The sequence below is a fragment of the Morone saxatilis genome, unplaced genomic scaffold (assembly GCF_004916995.1).
Source record: "Morone saxatilis isolate NCDOM2014 unplaced genomic scaffold, NCSU_SB_2.0 Contig3, whole genome shotgun sequence".
NCBI classification, from domain to species: Eukaryota; Metazoa; Chordata; class Actinopteri; family Moronidae; genus Morone; species Morone saxatilis.
Genome location: NW_023339873.1, coordinates 13,911,859 through 13,927,687, shown reverse-complemented (window position 1 = coordinate 13,927,687; position 15,829 = coordinate 13,911,859). Strand labels below are relative to the sequence as shown.

At 40.7% G+C, this 15,829-nt stretch overlaps 2 protein-coding genes across 3 annotated transcripts; one reads left to right on the top strand and one right to left on the bottom strand.

Moving 5' to 3' along the window:
* Positions 1-6: 6 nt before the first annotated feature.
* Positions 7-8,721, bottom strand: LOC118336802 (serine/threonine-protein kinase Nek9). 2 transcript variants are annotated; one of them, XM_035673536.1, is made up of 23 exons: positions 8,193-8,716; positions 7,432-7,609; positions 7,295-7,350; positions 7,141-7,211; positions 6,943-7,048; positions 5,772-5,903; positions 5,573-5,683; positions 5,357-5,421; positions 5,180-5,230; positions 4,878-5,070; positions 4,635-4,779; positions 4,344-4,544; positions 4,128-4,174; positions 3,859-4,020; positions 3,654-3,762; positions 3,408-3,569; positions 2,784-2,951; positions 2,646-2,705; positions 2,363-2,550; positions 2,100-2,258; positions 1,847-1,948; positions 1,709-1,762; positions 7-1,624 (listed from the first exon to the last, which is right to left on the bottom strand). In XM_035673536.1, exons 1-23 carry the CDS (start codon positions 8,376-8,378, stop codon positions 1,436-1,438), a joined length of 2,895 nt encoding a protein of 964 aa, XP_035529429.1. In that variant the 5' UTR covers positions 8,379-8,716; the 3' UTR covers positions 7-1,435. The 2 variants fall into 2 exon arrangements, 1 of the variants encoding a protein (XP_035529429.1); XR_004797128.1 differs by lacking the exon at positions 7-1,624 and having other exon boundaries at positions 1,740-1,762; positions 2,117-2,258; positions 8,193-8,721.
* A 40-nt stretch (positions 8,722-8,761) lies between these two features.
* LOC118336936 lies at positions 8,762-15,131 on the top strand. The gene is made up of 13 exons (XM_035673705.1): positions 8,762-9,741; positions 9,851-9,970; positions 10,133-10,396; positions 10,487-10,650; positions 11,673-11,818; positions 12,072-12,218; positions 12,410-12,431; positions 13,188-13,305; positions 13,822-13,917; positions 14,064-14,330; positions 14,419-14,585; positions 14,670-14,806; positions 14,891-15,131. Exons 1-13 carry the CDS (start codon positions 9,672-9,674, stop codon positions 15,042-15,044), a joined length of 1,872 nt encoding a protein of 623 aa, XP_035529598.1. The 5' UTR covers positions 8,762-9,671; the 3' UTR covers positions 15,045-15,131.
* The last annotated feature ends 698 nt before the right edge of the window (positions 15,132-15,829 follow it).

The following is a 15,829-nucleotide window of genomic DNA, read 5'->3' as shown; positions in this document are numbered from 1 at the left end:
AAAAAAAAATAAACCACATTTTTAAATGCTGTAAACACACTGTATAAAAATTCACCCAAGGCACAGCATTGTCATATTTGCACTAACTTTGGTTTCAATAGCTTACTAAGGCACTGTATATAACGTTTTACTGCGTGGAAATACTGCCAGTGTTACACTGTTGACATCTGACAGCTCACTGACCACGAGTCAACAAACTGTAAGCTAACCATGTCAAAGGGTTTTACACACACACACACACATATATATACTGTATATATATTTGTTATAACACACAAACAAAACCATAGGCATCAAACAAACAAAAAAATGCAATTACATATTTGCTTTCACAAAAGATGCAAACTACGGCAAAACAACATTTCAGAAAGTACCAATGACGGATAAAATGGTTACAAAATGCAATAAGAAAACAATAACATTATAGCTGCAAGGTCAGCTATATTATGAATGCTTTAAAAACCACGTTTTCCACATTCAAAGAAAACTGTTCAAGTGTTCATACGTTACAAAGGAGATAGATCCACATGTGCTGCACCAACAAGAATTCAAGACTCAAAGAAGGCTATAAGAAAAAGTAACCAAAAGTAGTTGCTTAAAAAAAATGTATCAGTAGTTTCGTGTTTCACACAGATGCTTTTATATGACAATAAAATATGCAAATTAAAATATATAATATACTTGCATGATAACTAGAATGTTTGTAATAGCCAACATGTCTGATAAATATGAAAAAAAAAAAGATTTGAGAGGCTATTTTGTAGAACTTTTTAAGAATATTAAATGAAATGAAAAAATAAAGTGACTCATAAGAAAGGTATGCTTTCACATTGGAAGTTGGTGCTAACATGAATCATGATCAATCTAGATACATTGAGTGTCCATCTCTCAACAACTGAGAGGAGGCAAACCCCATCTTTGCATGCATTAGCAAATCTCCTATTTGCATAAGCTGGTCTTACCCGTTATGTGATAAATACTAATTGTCTGAGGCACTTAGGACGAAAGCCTCAATGCTGACAACACTTAAATCAACAATAATACCACCAAAACATGGACTTAACATTCACATTGCAGAGTAACACTATGATCACTATGATGATTGTCTCCCACAGGTGTTAAGGTCCAATGTTTCATGTTGAATCCAGCCAACATTTCAGTCTGTGGAGAAACTAGCTAGATCACTGCACCAGGTGTACACAAGTGTGCATATGAGTGTGGGCAAGGTGGTGTACAGTATTACATATGAAATCAAATGTAATCATGCAACTTGGCGCTCTGTCAAACACGTATACTGTAATGTAACCATTGTGAATGGGCACGGGGCTGCACCCTCTAACTGAGCCTCCACTCCCCATCTAACCAGCTTGTTTAATTCAATATGTGCTAAGAGTTTTGACGCTCCTCCCACGATCTGACGTCTGCAGGTTAAGTCTCACACACTGGCCCCCGCCGATCGGCCTCCGTGCTTTGTGAATCCGCCTCCTCTTCCTCCTCTTCCTCCTCCGTCCCCGGGCATACGGTCAGAGTGATGGTTTCCGTTGTTGTCACATCCTGCTTCCCGTAGCGTTGAACGACTGATTGCTGCCCAGAGCCTTTCATTCTCCTTCTTCTGCTCCTCAACCTAGAGACGGCAGGAACACATGCGGTTACGTATGCACAAGGATCAGAATCGGCACGGAGGCGGGCAGGTGGAAAAATGTCTCACCTGCTTCTCAAGCATCTGGATCCTCGTCTCTTGACGGGCGACTGTCTCTCGCAGCTGCAAAATAAGCCCTTCTGTCAAATACTGGGACGATGGGACGTACTGACTAGATCTTGATATTTATTGTTGATGTGCAGATACCTGTGTGACCTCGCTGCTTGATTTGCAGCATGCGCCCGATTCTCCTTTTTTGCCGCCGTTATCCTCCAGTCCATTGACTTTACCACAGCTCATTCGTTTAGTCTGTGGAATATTGAGAGTGAACACAGTGGATGTGTTTCAAAATGGGGTATTACCCAGCATGATCAGCAGAATTGTGAAATATTAAAAGGTTTCATTAGGAGTATAAAATGAATGTCTAGATTAGTGCAAAGGACAGCTATTTTTGCATTACCGATAGGTCTTTCTTACTGCTGACTGCTGCTGCCGCTGCCTTTAGCTCTTTCAGCTCCTCGTAAGGTAGAGTGACGCTCTCAGAGAAGGAAGCGAGCTGATCAGGAGTGGGTGGCTCAGAGCCCACCGGCATCGGGATGTACTCTGCATCCTCGAGCTCCTGTTGAATGATAACCTCCCTGAATTAAAACACTGTAGTCTCCATTCAGATGTTTCTGCCTTATGATTCAAACTTAAGTTTCCTTGCCCTTCATTGTAACAAACCTTTCTAAGCCAGAAGGGGCAGGAGCTGTCCCCAGTCTGACTTGCTGCTGACATCATCGGGGTCTCCATGAAGCACTCCTCTGTATTATCCTCCATTGTACCCCCGAGACCCCTGTCACGACACTCCGTCTCTGAACCAGGTTCTATGTCCAGATCCACTGTGGATGTAGATGCCTCATGGCCCAGTCCTATATGTACACACATACAATGTAGATTGTTAGGTGTAAATGTAGACTTTTTCTTTAAGCCAATAAAATTAATCAATACACAAAAAAGTATTTACCACTGCCAACTGATAGTCCACTGCTGTTAGAGCGAATAGTCTTTGAGTTTAGCACTTTCTCTGCAAAGAAGAACATGTATTAGACAGCTGGCTGCTTGCACCAATACACTGTGCAATTGTCTGGTTGTGATTACTAACCCATTATGATAATGGTGTGCCAACCACGGCAAGAGAGGTCCGGTACATGGTGGAGGGAACCAAAGATTGGCCTTGGCATTGCAGGGCAAACCTCTGAACCAAATCCCTTATCAGCAGGCATCCCAAGTCGCCCGTTTCCTGCGTTTCCCCAAGCGAAGATCTGATTGTCTGCAAGAATCAAAAACATATGATATATGCTCAGGACCAAAAGTCTGGGGCAGTGGCTTCTGGGTAGAAATAAAACGGTCTCAAACATTGACATAAAATCCATAGAATATACAGATTATTAGGGCTGCACAATTAATCGACTATGAATCGATATCATGATTTTGGCTTTCCACAATTAAATTAGCGTGATCATCTACAATATTTACCTTGGCTCATAGAAAACTGTGCTGCATATCAAATCATGCCCTTCCTAAACTAACAAATATGTCAGGGAGTGATGGAACAAGAAGGAGCAGCCACAGTGAGCTATTAGAGGAAGAGCTAAAGGCAACACGCTGCACAACTCCAACCTCCAGCCAGGTAACCAAAGTTACTTTCACTGTTGCTGTTCACAGACCGACGCCGTGTGCAGCATAAAATCAGATCATGGTTGCTCACAGGCGTACATGTTCTCACCCTCAGTGGCTGCAATAGTGAAGCCGTCTCCACATGACACTTTGGTCACTATCTTCCCTCCAAAGGGTCCGACGAGGACTTGGACACCCTGGTGTTTCTTGAAGTCTTTGACACCTTGCTGTCCGAACTTGTTGCAACCGAAGGTGATCAGACGACCACGTTCTGCCAACCCAGAAATCATTTGAAATAAAGTTTCTTTGAAATGGTGAAATGTGAGTTTGAAATATGAGCATCTATTTGTATTACCATCAATAGCAGCTGTGTGGGTCTTCCCTGGAGCTATGACATGGATCTTAAACCGTGACAGCTGCTTTGCCAAGGTCAATGTGGTGATGTACGGGATCCCCTGGTAACCCTGGTGTGGTGTACAGGAACAAAAAAAAAAACATATAAATATAACTGCATCACCTAAAGTCTCTATCATTACCATCCTTTAAGTATAACCCAGTACCTCTCCAGTGTGGTTTTTGAGACCAGAGATTCCCTGGTTCAGACCAAGCTTGTTGAATTCATTGTTTCCACACGCCAGGACTTTGCCAGCTTCTGTCAAAAAGAAAGTTCCGTCGCTGCCACATGACACCGAGGAGATGGTGGCGCCTTTAGGGATCTCCACCTGGGAAAAACAGAAATAAATTGCTACAGACAACACTATATTATCATATTGCTTTAACCTCTTGCAAGGCAGTCAGGAATTTACCAAAACAGGGAACTAAATCTTACTTGCATCGGAGAAGAGAAGTCATCCTCACATTCCAGGCCGAGACGCCCTGCAGCAGGAAAATAGAGCAGTTTGGACCAAGAAACCGTATGTATGACTGTACATTTAAAAGGGCCACTATCTCCACCTGCTGGTTACAGTTATAACAGCAAAAACAACCTTGCAAAGGCTTAATGACCTCAGCACAAAACGACAGTAAATACAGCAAACCTATGTACCATACTCTCCACAGCCCCAGGAGTAGATGTCCCCACTCTGAGTTAGGACCACCACATGGTTGTCTCCACACGACACCTGACGGACAGGCCGCTCCTCAAAAAACTCCAAAAGCACTGGCTCCAAAATCTCCATGCCAAGCTCACCCTCCACTCCAATGCAGCCATAATAGTCTGACCCAAACATGTACATCTGGCCCTCATCTGCAAAAGTGGTAGCAGCAGAGGGTTCAAAAAGTGCAGTTAAAGAAAACATATTCTTTCTCAAGTTTTAAGGAAGTTTTCCTCACTCACCGGTGACGCAGGCGGTGAAGTCAGCCCCACACGCCACCTGTCGGATGGACTTCCCCTGTAGCTTCTCCACCTTCTTCGGCTGCCGGCACGATGCCTGGTCTCCGTGCCCCAGCTGGCCCACCATCTTGGCTCCACCTTGAACATTCTGAAGAGACGTTTGGAGAAAGAGAGGGTTCTTTGTAATGAAGCACTAGGACAACTGGATCCAGCAGATCTCTCCTGGAGTGGCGGCTCAATACTCACAGCCCAGGTATATAGCTCCTTTTCCACGGTCACCACTGCAAAGTGACTCTCGCCTGCACACACATGTTGGGCACTGCTGCCTCCTTTAAAAGTGTCCATTTTCTGGGGGGTGAACTTCCCTCCACCCCAGAAGTACACCTCCCTTGAGCGTGTGGTCACCACAGCAACAGGTGTATCAGTCGCCGTATTCAGCCTATGGAGCAACCCAGACAACAATCAGTTATATACTACGAATTTTTACTTAAGGGACCATAGACAGGCTTTTAAAATGGAGAATATGATACAAAGTGTGTACAACTTACTTTGGTTTTTTCATTGCAGAATTCAGCAGAGCAACTCGCTCTAGAAGCTCCCTAACAGAAATTGTGAGAAGTTGTCACTGGGTTGTCATTTTGACTTTATTGCATTCAACAGAATCTAAAATAGTTTCTTACTTAGGAAGTAAACACAACACTTTTTTTCCCTCTGAACCAACTTACTGTCTGTTGCAGGAGATAATTGGCTGGTCCAGAATCTGATCAGCTGTAGGCCTGTTTGCAGGATCCTGTGACACAAAAACAACACAAGAACTTTACAGTGATATCCCTCTCGGAGGCCAGACTTCTGCTTAGCATGTAGCAATATCTCTGGCATCAGTCCATTTGTTTCATAACAATCTGAAACAACACTGTCTTCTGATTATTCCCCTCACTCACTTGATCGAGGCACTCATACACCAGTTTGATCAACGCAGAAGAATAGACATCCGAGTTCACTTCCATAGTCCAGTTGCCCTGAACTATTTTCACACAGAGGTTCAGAGGGTTCTTATGGACACAAAGAGCAAAATTAATTAGTTATAGTGATCCGATTAATCCAAATAATTCAAACTGTTTCTAGCAAATAACAGCTTACCGTTGCATCAAATGTTCGTGTAAGAGTTAAGACCTCGAAAATTACACAACCCATGGCCCAGATGTCTGATTTGAAGTTATACTTCGATCCCTGGCACAACTCAGGTGACATGTAATATGGAGTTCCCACACACTGGATTTACAGAAGAAGAAAAAGTGCAAAAAGAAGATCTGGTAAAACATGTATCTCAAGCTAATGCAGGAGGAGATATGGCAATAAACTGTGTAGTGCTAGATCTCAAAAATAAGTATTTGCAAAGTAAACTCATGGTCAGCAAACACCCATAGCATCACTACAAACTTAAATATTTTGAAAATATTTCTATTTCTAACATAATACCTAACATTATCACATCATCATTTTATATCATCTTTGTTGTTGGCAGCCAAACAACAACAACAAAAAAAACCTTAAACCTGCTCTATTTGTATCAAGCCTTTGCACGCACTTTTGACCTTTGCATTATTTTGGAAACAACAGAATGCATTTTTAAAAATAGAATTGTGTTTTTATTTTAATTGTATATGAAGGGGTAGATTAAATGTATACTAAATATATAGTATATTATTTTTTACATCAGGTAGGGGGATGGAGGGCAGTTTGAGATCTCTGCTATAAATGATAAAGCAATATCTAAAAGAAAAAAGAGCATCTACAAGACCAAGACCTACATTACCACTACACTTGTAGGAGCCATGTATTGATTTGTGTCTGTGTATTATTCCTCCTAGCCACAGGGGGTATATTGTAAAGGCCGAGGCTGACCTCAGGTAATTTAACTTAACTTTAAGTGCACACAGCTGTTGCTAATTTGGAAGGAGAAGCAAACAGTTTTTAACTGTGCTTGGATATTGTCATTTGACATAACGTTATTTATATATATTTTGTGTTGGAACTTATTGGAAGTCGATAGTCCACTGCTGCTCTAGACAGCTGGCTGCTTGCACCAATACACTGACAATTGTCTGGTTGTGATTACCAACTACAGAGAACACTTGAACACCCTATGTTGCTACGTACTGCTAAAGACTAGAGTACAAGTCTAAACAATTAGCAACCAAGTGTAAGACTTCGAGTCAGTAGAGAGTATTCAACTACAGTGTAACAGTATATTTACTAAATCAAAGCCAGTCTGGTTAAAGATCCTAAGGGAAAAGAAATGAGAACTTACAGTCTCTGCCATTGAAAATTCAGAGTCTAGCTTCTTTGCAAGACCGTAGTCACCCAGCTTGATGAGGTCAGTTTTGGTCAGGAAAATGTTCAGAGTTTTGATATCTCTGTGAGACAAATAAAATAAGAATGGTTCGATTAGTAAAAATAAAATCACTGTTAGACACAAAATAAAATGTTGACATGCTGAGCATCCTACCTGTGTAAGATCCCAGCCTTGTGAATGTGGGACACAGCTGAGGCAATCTGGTACAGGTACCATACGACCACCTAAAGAAACACGTTACAGGTGAAGATGGAATAGAGAATAGTCTTTTGTATAAAATAAATGCCCTGCGGTGTTGCACTCGAACCTCTTCACTGAAAAGTTTCCCCTTCTGTTGGTTGATTTTATCGTACAGATTTCCTCCTGTGGTGAGAGGGCTGTTTAGCAATTCTGTCACAAATAAATAGCATTCAAATCCAATCTCCTTACGCAGTATTTACTCACCATTGCAATACTCCAACTCAATGAGCAGGGAGTTTTTATCCATGAAGTGATTGAAGTAAGCTATGATGTTGTTGTGCTCTAGGATGGACAGGATGCTTATTTCGTTCATGACATCCCTGCGCTCCTTTTCGGAGAGTGAGTTCAGGTCCACCTCCTTCCATACCACCAGAGAGTTGTCCTAGTAAAACCAGAGGGGGCATCTCATTAAATAACACAAGTCTCAAAAGCAGCATGCAGATGTGTCCCTCCAGAATAGACAGATGTTGAACAAAAACCTTTAATGAAATCTAATTGTTTGAAGGAAGGGGTGGTATGAAAGGGGTCTGCAAACCCACATCCTGCAATATGTGCATCCAACTGTGATACAGGATAAAGAGGCAAGGCATGGGGAAGCCATTCGTCTTGTTCTCACTCAAGAATGTCTCACAGGGGCACGGAACCAGAGGAACAATGAGCAGTTCAGTTCAGCCAGACACATCCTGTACACTAAATCACAACGATCCTAAACAACATGTAGCACATGTCTGACCTATCTAAGCTGCGGTTCTCATCACTTATGACTGCAAAAACCCCACAAGGAAAAGTTGTAAAGCAGAATTAGACATGTTTTCCTTGCTGTCTCGCTGCTGCACAGATGGCACATGTCTCCACTTTCATCAACAACAACAACAACAACAACAAAGTTTTCATGAAGGAAAAATGAGCGTTGAATGGCATCGTGTGTGATCCGTGCCGACACAGAGACCCCCAACTTTACTTACCTCTGTTCTTCTGTACAGAGTTGCTTCACCAAACGCCCCCCTCCCGAGGATCCGGATAGGAATGTAATGCAACTTCTCCTCTTCGCCATTAAACGTGCTCGACGCGGATCGCTCACTGACTACAGACCCGCCGCCCAAATCTGAATTTAGCGAGTCGAAATGTCTTTCATAGTCCTCCAGTGACATTTCTGTTTAGGGACTTGTTAGCCAGTGGCAGTGATGGAAATAACCCGAACAGGCCTGACGACAACTCTTTCTCAAAGTCTCCTACAAACCCGCACACACGTCTAACATGTTAAACCCTGTCGGCTAACAAACAGGCCTGTCACTGTATTAGCGCTACCGGGTGCCTCAAAGCCACTGCAAAATATACAATGTCAGAAAACGAAATACGACGTAGCAAAATACGTGCAACTATAGTAGTTGCAACAGTGTCAAGCATGACACAACAAAAAAAAAAGGAAAAAAAGGAGACGTTTAGCCAAGTTTTGTGAGTTTCAGAATAAAAGGGGTATCCTCAAACGGTGTTGTGGTGTATTTTACTTTGAAAGACAACACATCGCAGTTCCGGTAATGGCGCCAGTCCTGTCTCTGTGTGTTTAACTTTAGTGCAGCGCCGCCCGCCCGCCACTATGAAACCCTCGAGTGTCGGGGAAAATGTTAACTCACTAAGGGAAGTGAAGCAAGTCTGCACAACAAATACACGAGTAGCGGATGTTTGAAACGGTTTGGTCTCGTCTGAAACGCGACTAAAGAGGCAACAACACACCGAAAACTCGTCCATCCTTTCCTAGTGCTCAAACCCGGAAACTGTCAAATTAAACGGTCTCCTTGATGTGCCAGGTATTTCTTTTGGTGCATCAGCCAAAAGAGACATTCCTGTGTTGTTATTTTAACCATTAAACATTTTTTAAAATGAATTCCCCCATAAAATATATCTAAATCAGGGGTGTGTAACCTCCTTTATTTTGATATAAATTACTAAAGAAAGTTTGGTGCATGTAAACAAACTTGTAGCCAGTACCGAGGTATCACATTGATACAAAAATTATATAAAAATCCAATAATGTTGTAAAGCTGTCCTGTTAAAACACTGCCTGCAATGGTTTTCTATTGTTACCGTATATGGCAACTAAATCACTTCCCTCCCATGTGATTAAACCTTTGGCCCATGTGGACAGCACATTGGAGGCCACCAGAGCACCAGTGTGCATTACAATATGCCAAGTGTAAAGTATATTCAATAAACTTGTCATTGTGTCCATCAGAGTTCATATAGCATTTGTAAAAACCTAAAATGACATAAAAAAAACACTTTTAAGGCAGGAGACATTTTCACATAAGTGAGAGGGGGACTCAAGCACACACACACGTACACACAGTTTTGTAATATTGACAGAGCAGCCGCCTCACAGATAAAAGCGACCTGCTGGGGGATTTCTGAGTAAAGACCAGTGAAGACCAGAGGGACATCCAGACATGCTTTTTAATGACGAGGACAGCACAGATGGAAAATCATTTCATCATCATCATAACACAGGAACCAAAGGTAGGCTTGTGTTATTTAAACTGTCCTTGTAATGTTTTTTTTTCTAAACAAATGTAGTGCATTATCTGTTGTTCACCTTGAGCTCACATCGAAGTGTCTGTTTGTTCAGGATCCATGTGCACGGTCAGAGTTGGGTCCAGAAGTCTTCCACTGTATCCGATGGTTATCGTGTGTTTAGGAGTATTAAACACTATTCTGATGTTAACTGCTGTTGTTATTGGGATTTACTGTGAGTACAACTGATCCATGGACGGTGCTATTGGAGTACACTGTACCAAACGATTCATTAACTAAGCTATTTACCATTTATATTCTCCCAATGCTATTCAATACAGTAGCTTGTTTTCCTGAGTATCCTGAGTGACCCTTTTCTTTTTTCTGCTGTTCACAGGTGGCAAAGCCAATCAGTTACCCGCTCCCCACCAAATGACAGTACAAGCCCTCTTCGTAGAGGTGAAGGAACTTCAGATAATGCAGACTGAGGCGATCAAAGCTCAAGAAGAGGCCCAACAAGCATTAAAGAAAGAGCTCATGAGCCACAAGGAGCTGAAACTGCAGTTAGAGCAGAACAAGACCACCAATGACGGCCTCCAGAGGCAGATTGAGACGCTACAACTGCAGAGGGCAACAGTGCTGGCCGACACAGCCAAGAGCCGTGAGAGGCTACTGCATTTATTTTTCTATGCATTTTAGAATAACATCTTTCCTTGTTGTTGTGACTTTAAGTTATTTTCTTCTTCAACAGGGGAAAGTTGTGGACGATGTCAGTCTGGATGGTTTTTATTCAACACGTCGTGCTACTTCCATTCTAAATCTGCATCCCTTCCCTCAAAGAACTGGCCAGACAGCAGGGCGGACTGTATCAGACGCGGGGCCAATCTGACTGTGATAGATAGCTTGGAAGAGCAGGTGAGTCCAATATGCTGGAGGTGGGTAAAAAAATGAGCGGGTAAAGTTATTCTTGATGTTTTAATGAACACCAGTAGCCTTTTGAAAAGTATCAGCAAAGTATCAGCATGACAAAGGCTGCAGAAATCAAGTGGCATTCTCAGTTGTTAGCAGGGTTTTATGTGCATGGAGTTGCAGATCTTTGTTTTATAGGTTTCCACATTATCACTGTATTTAGGAAAGATGCATCTGTTAGACATTGTTAATGTTAGTGCTTAGTTAGGGCTTTTCCTGGTCTGACTAGTCAAAATATCTGCTTTATATAATAGATACTGTAGCGCTCAAGTTGTACACCATCCACGGCCTCAGTGTGCGATGTGCATCACAAACAAAGGCCGGAGGCATTTCAAGGAGAGGGGAGAGTAGCAGAGGAGTTTAGCAAGGTTAACCTGAAGGCACAGAGGCCTCATAATGAGTTTTACCAAGCATTGGAAAGCAAGTAAAGCCCCATACCACTGTGAAAACATTCACACAGACTTTCATATGGTAAGGTTGAAGATATAGTAAATGCCGGGTTGGGGGTTGTTTGAGGCCCTCAGCGTCAGACTCTTTGCTTTAAAAACCTTTGCTGTCGAGAATATATAGGCAACATCTTACAATTGAGTTGCACGTTCATGTACAAACACAACTGGTTTCAAGTATTTTTACAGGTTTCGTTACACATTTAATCAAGATTCACTTACTAGCTTTTTCCAGAGCTTTCAAACAGAGTTCACTGTCTTCAATAGCAGATTTTTATGAACATTCTTTTTATTAATTTTAATTTGCAAGAAGAAAACAATAACAACAACTCAGTACTATATATGGAGCATTTGCATTATTGGTCCAGGACACCATAAGCAGCATTCAACTAGTCACCAGAGCACAGCATGCTTCCCTCAGCATCTTATCAGTTGCTAGCTATGCTTGAACTGCTAATATAAAGGGTAAATATATACCTTATAGTAACACATTGTGATGTTGTTTATTCTTTGTTTACCTAGCTAAATCTTTTTGAGTACCTACCAAAACAGGATCCAAGCATTCGACCGTGGTGGATCAGGGGAGGTGGGGTCTGGATTGGCCTTACGGATATTCAGAAGGAGGGCAGTTGGATGTGGTTAAATAATGTGACACTGCAGGGTGAAGGGTAAGAACTTAAGTCTTACTATGCTGTGTTGTTTTGTTAAAAGAATTATTCAACAACAATCAACAAGAATGATCATGAAGCTTGTAAATAATTATCTGAATAAATGTGTCCATTAAACCACGAGTTGCACCTCCATCAAATTCTTAAATTCTGACATGTTAATGACGCAAATCAAATCCTTTCATCTGATAACTAATTACATGCATCGAGAGAGAGAGCGAGATTGTAAAATATACCTCGGCCCTTGCTTTAGGTACTGGATACAAGGGGAGCCCAACAACTATGGACTACAGGGTGAGAACTGTGCAGCATTTATGAACGTTAAAAACCCTAGGGCAACATGGTTTGACGCAAGTTGCCAAGAGAACAAGGACTGGTTATGTGAAATGGAACCCAACTAGCTGTGGAGAGCATTGATATGGCCGTCCATATCCCTATTCTGTGACTAAGAACAACCTCACAGAGCTTCTAGCATGGATTTATGCAAAGTTTATGTAAGTTTATGTAAAATTGGTTCCTGAATGTGTTCTGAGTGTAAATAAAAGTTGAGTGAGTGAAAACAACTTTTGTGATTGTGCTACTTGAGTGCAGCATTACACTAATTCTGCAGATGGTTTGATAGTAAAAACTTTTACTAAAGAATAGAGTTTGAACAATAAATTATTTTCAAAGCAACACTTGACACACTGATTTGTGGGCAGCACACCAACACACCAAAACCACACTTTATTAATCTGACTTTCTTATTTGTTGGAAAAAATGTGTTTGATAAATTAACTTGTCATTAAAGGTTCAGTGTATGACATTTAAGAGGATGAATTGGCAGAAATAGAATATAATATTCATAGATATTTTTTCATTAGTGTATAATCACCTCAATGTTTTTGTGACCTCAAAATTTTAGATCTGCATACGTCACAGGTTGCCTTCCACGTTGAACCACCATGTTTCTACAGTAGTCTAAAACAGACAAACTAAACACTGTACACTACCAAATGAATGAATTAACTAAGCTACATGTATTAAGACTTAAACAAGCAGTATGCTTGGAACAATAATGTGTGTCTGATATGTTTTTTCTGCAAAAAAGTTTAATGTCTGGGTGTTTTCTTTTTAAACACGTCATGCAACTTCCATTCTTAATCAGCCTCAAATCCCTTAAAGAACTGGCCAGACAGCACTGTATCCGGTTGATCTGGCTGTGATAGATAGCCTTGGTAAGATTGTATCCAACAATACTGTTGCAAATCCTTATTCTCAAGTTTAGTTTATGACCATTGGCCTTGCGTAAGTAAGTGATGGAACAAAGCACCAATTGGAAGAAGCACTCACTTTCAAACTAACTCTGCCCCCTTTGCATATAAAAGAGGAGGCAAGCAGTTCAGTGGTCTGTATCTACAACACTGCAGTCATGGAGAATTCACAGAAAAGGGCAAATGACAACAAAAATGGAAATTTCCGCACTTATTTTGAAACATTTTGGCAAGGTACAGAGTTTGACATTTCCTGCAATGTCTGACACATTTCTTACTTTTTCATCTAGTTGTTTTCTTTTTTCTTTGTCTGACCTTGTGATTTTGATTAATTCATTTTTGTCATTATTAATATGTTAGCGAATGAAGAGTTAAAGAGCTGAAGAGATGCATTTCAAATACATGCTAAACATACAGCCTATCCTTAATGATTGTAGCTTTAAAGTGATATATCTGTAGCTTAATGTAAAATGTAAAAAACACTGTGTATGTAGTGATAGGATTTACAGTTAAGATTAGCCAGAATACTCAAAATCTTCTGTGGATTTTTTCCTTTTTTCTTTCTTTACCTTTATTTAAAACAATAAAGCCACAGAAAATGTGAGTATTAAAGTATCATACTGAGTAACCAAGACATTCTTTTAAAGTCATGACCACAAACAAACTGTATTTGCATGGCTAGATAAAACTACAGGGTAAATTGGAAAATATGTGAAAATGTTTTGTGATTTTTGACATTGTTGATTACAGGTGGTTTCACTTTTCCCATCATCCGACTGGTTATACTCTGTCTGGGACTGTTGAACGTTGTTTTGCTGATTGCTGCTGTTGTTATTGGGATAAATTGTGAGTAAGACTGTTGGCCAAAAGTTTCATTTCCCTTTTCTCTGGAACTTCCTTGAGAAAGTTGAATAGACATGTTTTTACTCAGAAAAAAAATGTGGAAGATTTTATGCAACTCTCTTTGTGACAATGTGTTTTCTCCTCTTCAGGTGCCAAAGTCAGAGAGGGTTCCCTCAATGTTCCCCAAGCAGCTGCAACCCAGCTCATCATTGAGCTGGACTATCTCCTGAGCAACCACAGCGATGTGATGAAAGCCAAAGAGGAGGCCAAGAACGAGTTAGACAGAGCGCTCAAAAACCATGCACAACTAAAAGTGAAAATTGAGGAGCTGAAGACCATCAATGACAATTATCAGAGGCAGATTGAGGTCCTGCGAACAGAGAAGACCAATCTGCAGGCCAATGTATCAGCTTTGGGTGAGTTGATTATACTTTATTTAATCTGTTAATTCAAAATACAGAAAAATACAGAAAGTGACAAACACAAATCTTTTATTTGTCACAGAAGGAAATTGTGGCAGATGCCACCCTGGATGGACTTTTTACAACTCATCCTGCTATTTCTTTTCCTACACTGAGTTACCTAATGTCAAAAAGAACTGGCCAGATAGCAGAACAGACTGTGGTAATCGTGGAGCCGACCTGATTGTGATCGATAACCAGGAGGAGCAGGTGGGTTGAAAAGAAATTAGAAAATACTGTTAAGAATATGTAAATAATTAAGCCCTTTAAAAATGTCAATTTCTTGCTTCACAGAAATTTGTGAGTGAAATAATTGAAAGTGTAAGAAATGCACGTCAAGTCTGGGAAAGTGGATACTGGATTGGTCTCACTGACGCAGCGACAGAGGCGACATGGGTCTGGATTAATAATGTCACAGAGGTGGAACAAAGGTGAGAGCTGTAGTGTCTTACTATTAATGCTGTAGTAATTATGAATTAATGATTACTTTTATGAATGATTTGATGTTTACAAAGGTATTGGATGGATGGAGAACCAAATAACCATGGACACATGGGAGAAGACTGTGGGATTGCAGTTTTTTCCGCCACTAATCCCTGGAAGACCCGTTTTGATGCCAATTGTCAGCAGAAACAGAGTCACTGGTTATGTGAAATGAAATCAATCTAGAATCAGGAACTGCTGCTCAAGCAGAAAACACAAGTATTGTTTTGTAACTGTAACTATAAAATAATAAAATACCCCTAAGATTGGTCTTGTGTTTGGTCCTCATATGTCGTCATATGTAGAGTTTTGCAGAAGAAAGTGCATCTCAATACAATATTACTGACATCCATATTATAGCCATTATTTTAAGGTTTGCACATTATATATGTGTATATAGTGACAGAGTCAGTCGGTCAGTCCGCCACTTTGTTTCAGACTGAAATATCTCAACAAGTATTGGATGGAAGCCATGTCCACCCTCAGGGTAAAATGTAGTAACATTCATGATCCCTGACCATCATACTTACAAAACTACTAACATTCCCATCAGCCTCAGCTGTACCAGGTGTTTCATGCAATGTTAGTGTACTAACACGCTAAGCTAAGATATTGACCCTAATAAAGATTGTGTGCCAAATCAGTATGTTAGGATTGTCATTGTGAGTGCTGAACATGTTAGCATCACTCTACCTTAGGAAAGCATCACATAGCTGCTAGCCGTGCTGCAGAATGCTTTGTGCTATTAATGTTAAAAATATCCTATAACCTTTAGAGACGTACTCCACCCTAAAACTTACAATGTCTATACTATGATATAACACATCAATGCTGGTGTTAAAATTTACATTATTAAAGTTATGAAAATCTGCATCTTTTGGGATAAAAATGATTCAACACGCCATCTAGCAATACTGTTTTAAATCACTCTGAACCATTGAACCTTGCAAGCCCAATGCTGATATACAGTT

Excerpts from the sequence above, each read along its gene's own strand:
- LOC118336802 (XM_035673536.1), bottom strand. The coding sequence starts at position 8,378 with ATGTCACTGGAGGACTATGAAAGACATTTCGACTCGCTAAATTCAGAT. Across the intron at positions 5,904-6,942 it reads AATTTTCAATGGCAGAGACT|TGTGTGGGAACTCCATATTA; the intron begins GTAAGTTCTCAT and ends CTGTAAATCCAG. Across the intron at positions 5,684-5,771 it reads CACGAACATTTGATGCAACG|AACCCTCTGAACCTCTGTGT; the intron begins GTAAGCTGTTAT and ends TGTGTCCATAAG.
- LOC118336936 (XM_035673705.1), top strand. The coding sequence starts at position 9,672 with ATGCTTTTTAATGACGAGGACAGCACAGATGGAAAATCATTTCATCAT. Across the intron at positions 9,742-9,850 it reads TCATAACACAGGAACCAAAG|GATCCATGTGCACGGTCAGA; the intron begins GTAGGCTTGTGT and ends CTGTTTGTTCAG. Across the intron at positions 10,397-10,486 it reads GGCCGACACAGCCAAGAGCC|GGGAAAGTTGTGGACGATGT; the intron begins GTGAGAGGCTAC and ends CTTCTTCAACAG.